We start from the raw sequence: 6000 nt of genomic DNA, 5'->3' as shown, positions 1-6000 counted from the left end.
ACTAAGTAATCTAGTAAAGCCTACGTAGACGTCCTAGTCGAGTATCTATATAGTACGTTCTAGATAGTTAATTAGAGACTCGCTAAGCTTAAAGGGAAAGTTATATACAGCCTTCTATAGACACTCTTCAAACTAGACGATATTATCTACACTACGTATATTAGGACAAAAGCGCTAAGATATATAAAAGTCTCTTTTTACGAGGAGAGATAGGCTAGAAGTAGACAGATATACTTTTACGTAGAAGGACGATACTTGAACTTTAATAGAAAAGTCTTCGGCGAGTCTCGTGTCGTAGTGCCTCTAGAGAAATTCCGCGGGGCTAAAGAGATATATCTACTTAAGGCCTTCCCTCTCCGGTACTACCCTTATCGTAATTTAGTCGTGTAGTAATTAATCTAATACGGCCGGAAGTTTGCTAAGCTCGTTAGTTATTACTATTATAAATACTACGGGCCGGCTTTCTTTATATACAAAGGAGATCTATTAGCTGTCCGTGTAGACGGCCGTATTACTATCGATAGTTACACGTTTTTCTAGATAAATCTAGCCTATATCGGACCGGATATTAATAAGTCGTCTAGAGAGGAAATAGACGACCGCGCTATATAGGGAATCGTTAATAAGTCTTAGCTAGTACAGGGAGTTAGAAACATCGGTGTTACTCCCGCGGATCTTACGTAGGCTAAATTGCTTATATATAGCCTAACTGTATTTAGTTTCAGTTATTCTAATAAGTTATAGCGTAAGTCCTTTTATAATAACGTAGAGCGACTACTAATATAGCACAGTTAAAATCGCCGTTAGCGGCATCTTAGTAATCGAGTAGGACGAGTCGGCTTAGAGTAATCTCGCCCTTAGTAAAAAGTCGAAAAAAGTTATACTTGTACTTATATCGGCTTACGTATACGATACGAATCTAGAGCTACTTAGCGTTACGCGATACCGGGACTAAGGATTAAATATACTGTTACAGTAAAGCCGCCTAACTACTCGTACTAATTAGCGCTAACGGGAAGATAGTAGGCCTCTAGGCGTCGGTAAGACTTTAACTACTAAGAGCTTAGCTAAACACCTTAAGCGGCCGCTCTATCTAGTAAGAGCGTATCCCGTTAAAAATTGTTTACTCGAACTAACTTATACGGTTAAAGGTGTCTACCGGCGAACTTAGTACTAAACTAAAGAAGTTAGAAGACTGCCTTAAAAAGCTGTTCTAACTTGCGCGTAACTAGAACGTAGTCCTCTTACTCGACGAAGCCGATGTCTACCTAGAAAAGCGAACTACTAAAAATGTAGCCCGTAACGCACTTATGTCCGTATTCTTACGCGAACTCGAATTCTTCGGTAGCCTTCTTATTCTTATAACTAATCGACTCGATAACTTTAATAGCGCTATTCTAAGTAGACTGTATTAGAAGTAGCGCTATACTAATATCGATAAGAGCTCTAGACGTAATATATAGATAAACGTTATTAATAGGGCTAGGGCGTAGGCTACTAGGCTAACGTTATAAAAGAATAAACTTCGAGAGCTAGTAAAATCCCCGATAAACGGACGGTAGGTAAGTATATATAAGGCTAGCTATATAACAGATCCGCTAAAAAGTCCGAATTTAGATTACGAACTATTTATCGATAGCGTCTGTATTAGCGCGGATAGAAGGCAAGTAACTATCTTTCTCCTATCTTTAAGCTATAATTAGCGCGGAGGAGGGCTTCGAGCGGGACTTCGGTTATACTAAGCGTTCCGAAGGGCTGTATATATAACGAAGATTCGGCTTTCCCTCTTTTGCCTTTTAGTGCTTTATAGTAAAGGCGTTCTTAAGCTTAGGATGTTATAAAGAAGCCCGCGCTCCTCTATCCGTTTTACTCCTCCTATCTTTAACGAGACTTCTTATAGGTACGTCGTTCCCTAATATTATAAGTAGTTAAGGCCGTCGGCCTACTATTACCGGCGGTTTCTCTTTCCTTACTTTATCGTCGTTCTATACTTCGTCTCTATATCTTTTCACCTCCTACGTAACCTTCCTCTATAACCTTTCTATCGCTACTATTTTATAATACTGCCCCTACTCTTCCTACGCTAAGTATTACGGCTAGTAGTCCTTAAAGTAGGAGTAAGTTTAACGGGTGCGAGCGCGGCGATAGGTAGTAATACGATTAGAAGATATTAGACGGAGAGTATCGGGGTTTAGGGTTATCGACCTAGGTGTACTTAAGCTAGTAATTAGGCGATTATTTGCAAGTCTACAAGCTAGAGAGTATATACTATAAGTATCTCGGAAGGAAGCACTTTAAGCGCGTGCGGTGCTCGGTTAGTTAGCTAAATATAGGACAAGGACAACGTAGGAAAAACGACTACGGTAACGGGCCGCCCCGCTAGTAATCCCGGCGTTACGCTTATATTAACTGCTTCGTCTTGCCCTATCTTTCTTATCTACCCTTTTCGTCGACACATTTATTTAATCGACGACTTCTTCCTTATAATTACGGCGAAGATAAGCTACGGAGGAAGTACCGGGGCGGACTAGTCGTCCTTATTACTACCTTCCGCCTACAAGCAGCCGGAGTACTCTCGGCAGAAAGTAAATTATGTTAAGCTAAAGCATCTTATACGGTAAAATAGTTAAGGTAACGCCCCGCGTTCCTACCTAGAGGGAGCGCAAAATTCTCGTAAGTACTAGCCCTCTAGCTATAACGAAATAGTAGCTAAACAGTAGTAGTTACGTTACTAACACCGAAGTAGCCGAGACCCTACGCGGAAAAAGACTCTAACTTTCCCTTAGATGTTTTCTAATCGTATGTTCTTATACGTCAATCTAGCTACAGTCTTAGTTAGGCAGTAGCAATTCTTAAAGGATTACTTATATAGTAGGCTACTTCTAAGCGGACGGCAGGCTGTATAGTACTTAAGCCTGCCTTAATAGGATAGAGTATCTTAGCTAATATAATAATAATGGTCTTAGCAATTAGAGCTAAATTACTAGATCTTAATATGTCTAGATAAGTGCTAGAGCAGGTCTATCCCTGTAGGTGCTATATTACGGCTTTCGACCGCCTATTAAGACCGTTTCATAGACGCTACAGTTTATAGAGCTATTAATTCTCGCCCTTTAGCTAAAAATTCACCCTTTTAGCGCTTCTTATAGCTTCCGTAATTAGTATAATACTATGCGAAATAATAACACGCTTGTAATTCGTAAGTTCCTGCCCTAATCTAACTACCTAAACTACGTGTCGAGGACGATATCTATCCCTCGCAAAAATCTATATAGCTCCTATAATAACAATTTTGATAGTAACGACGCTAGTTCCTCCGTCCGTTACTACGATGTTACGTTAATATAAACCGTCGTTTTTCTAACTCGGGTAGGTATATATATCTACGCAAGGTATTAAGAGCTTAGCTCCTTAACGAATATCGACTAGTCTATCTACTACGTAGACCTTAGGCGGGGTTGTAGTATCGAAACAGAAGCATAATTTCCCTATATATCTGTTAGTAGGCGTATAGTAACGCTTGAAAGTTTGAAACAGCCGTTTCTATCGTACTTCGTTAGTAGCGACGCTCGAAGTGTGTCCGTCTCGTTATCTTAATATAACGGTTTTTTCAGCTTTCGACGGTTAAAGACTAGGAAGGGGTAGTACGTAGAATTTTTAATAGCGTTACACTTCGGACGCACTTTAAGTACTTTATTTATACGCTACTTCTTAGTACTAATTCTTGAAACGATAGTCTACAGTTAAGTTGCTTTTCGTATCTTGTCTAAACGCTTTAACTGTCCCGCGTAAGGAGGTCGCGTTCCCGTTAGCTGTATTAGGAGACTACTCTTGAAACGTCGTAGCGCTAACCTATTAATACCTCGATAGCTAGACAAAATGCCTTTGTACGGTTAGAGGATATATTTTCTACTAGGGTGAAGTTAGTCTAGTAACTAGTCTTTTATAAAAGATGTTTCAATGTTTTAGATTCTAAGCTACTACGTATACAGCATATTATCTACGATATTAAGGTCGTTCTTTCGTCTTCAAAAGTCCGTTATTACTATTATCTAGATAGAGACACGTGAATATCTTTAGGCTTAATCCTTGCACTTAAGACTTGCTCTATTAAAAGCCTAGAAGATTACTTTCTAGTGTTCTATACTAGTTAATAGTATAATTTTGTATTCGATCCGTAGTCGGGCAAATAGATAACGTCCTAATAGTAATTGCCCTATAATATTCTAAGAGCTGTTTTAGAAATATAGGAAAGGGCTTCTAGTAGGAAGACGCGATAGGGCTATATTAGTGTCTAGAAAAAGAATTATCCCTTAACTACTAGTATTATCGCCCTTTATATACTCTTATTATTACAAGTATTTTTACAAACAGCATACTTTATTAAGCAAAGCGCGGTCAAACTAACTCCTACTTTAAGCGATCGCTTCCTAGTCGTCTATAATACCCGTTAACTCCGTATATATAATACTAGCTCTCTAGGTTAGTAGTGTCGTATCGTTTGCGGAGGAAATAGCGATAGGCTAGAGTATGAAATCGATAGATATAGTGTCCGTTACGTAGAATGTCGTACTTGTAGTCCGGACTAATCGCTTAGCTACGATACGTCGTCTTTCTTCGATTAATTACACGATTACCGAAGTATAGCCGAGGCCGCGGGTAATAAATAAATATACAAACAGGAAAATCTGCTAATAAAGAAAGATTTGTAGAGCCTATTATAGCTAGATAGTACGCCGATAGAGCCCCCCGAGCGAAATAGTTATCGCTAAACCCCTATCTACGTAAGTTCAAGTCGAGTGAATTTAATTAGAAAAGCCGTACAGAGGACGAATAGACTATAGAATAAGCAATTTCTAACGCCTGCTACCTCGTAGGTTTCGTACGGCTCTTTACGTAAGGTATAACAGAATTAACGTAGACGAAGACTCGTTATAAGATACAGCTACGATTAGAATATTAGCGTATATATTTTCGACCTGAGATAGTTTAGCGGATGTTCTGCCTGCCTTTTTATATACTTAATAACCTTAGTAATTAGTAACAAAGCTACGGCGACGATTAAAAGTATCCCGAGGGTAGTATTCGCGGTAAAGATAGAACGTAAGAACAGTTTACCTTCCTAACCGAACCGATTGTAGAGTAAAGCCTACGAGAGCTAGGTGTATAAAACGGCACTTTGTAGGAGAATTCGACTTGCGAATAGAAGCTGTTACTCTATTAGCGCTGCACGTAAAGACGAAATTCCTACTTACGGCAGAGTTAGAGGGCTAGGCTAATACCGCGTACGACTAAATAATAGTATAAACAATCGAAGGGATCTAGGTAGTTAGATTAAACATAAAGGGGCTTAGAGAGATATACTAATACTACGAGAGACTAGATGTTATCCTAGGCGATATAAAGTGTTTCCGTCTATATACTATCCGTAGTAAGCCTCTAACATTTCTAGCGGTAGGTATATCGAATAGAGAAGTCTATAAGTACAAGTACCTAAAGGCAAATCTAGGGAATAATTCGAAGTAAAGTTATATATGCAGAATGTAGTTTAATATAACATAATAGGACGGCGCTAAAATACGTCCTACCTATTATTTTATATAGGCCCCTAATCGAACATACTTAAGGTTATAAGAGCGAAGACTATAATACTACAACTATTCCTATAATACCTCTATAGCGCTTAATAGTGCGTAATGCTAATCTGCGGCGTAGTCTACTAAGCGAGATTAGTATACGGAACTAATAGACTTATCGAATCGAAAAGACACCTAGCGAATAAGCTCTTCCTAGGGCCTCGCGATAAAGGAACAAGATTCGAGGACTATATAACGACCCCTCGGTAAGTACTAAGTAGAGCGAATTATTTCGAAAGGAACTAGCTAGTACGAAATTTAGATTAGGAAGTTACACGTCTATAGGGTTAAAGTACGCGTAACATCTAATACACTAGAGAGATAGTACTAGATTTAATACGTAGGGGCATTATTCTTAGGCGGG

At 39.0% G+C, this 6000-nt stretch overlaps 2 protein-coding genes across 2 annotated transcripts; both read left to right on the top strand.

Moving 5' to 3' along the window:
- Positions 1 to 231: 231 nt before the first annotated feature.
- Positions 232 to 390, top strand: M409DRAFT_35796 (uncharacterized protein; the record flags this gene model as incomplete). Its single annotated transcript, XM_033810444.1, has 1 exon — positions 232 to 390. A coding segment is annotated over one exon (159 nt), but the record flags the coding sequence as incomplete, so codon positions are not given.
- A 643-nt stretch (positions 391 to 1033) lies between these two features.
- Positions 1034 to 1409, top strand: M409DRAFT_34319 (uncharacterized protein; the record flags this gene model as incomplete). The annotated part of the gene is made up of 2 exons (XM_033810321.1): positions 1034 to 1153; positions 1233 to 1409. Coding segments are annotated over 2 exons (297 nt in total), but the record flags the coding sequence as incomplete, so codon positions are not given.
- Positions 1410 to 6000: the final 4591 nt, after the last annotated feature.

The sequence above is a fragment of the Zasmidium cellare genome (assembly GCF_010093935.1).
Source record: "Zasmidium cellare ATCC 36951 unplaced genomic scaffold M409scaffold_5, whole genome shotgun sequence".
Classification (NCBI taxonomy): domain Eukaryota; kingdom Fungi; phylum Ascomycota; class Dothideomycetes; order Mycosphaerellales; family Mycosphaerellaceae; genus Zasmidium; species Zasmidium cellare.
This window is presented reverse-complemented; position numbering and strand designations above follow the sequence as displayed.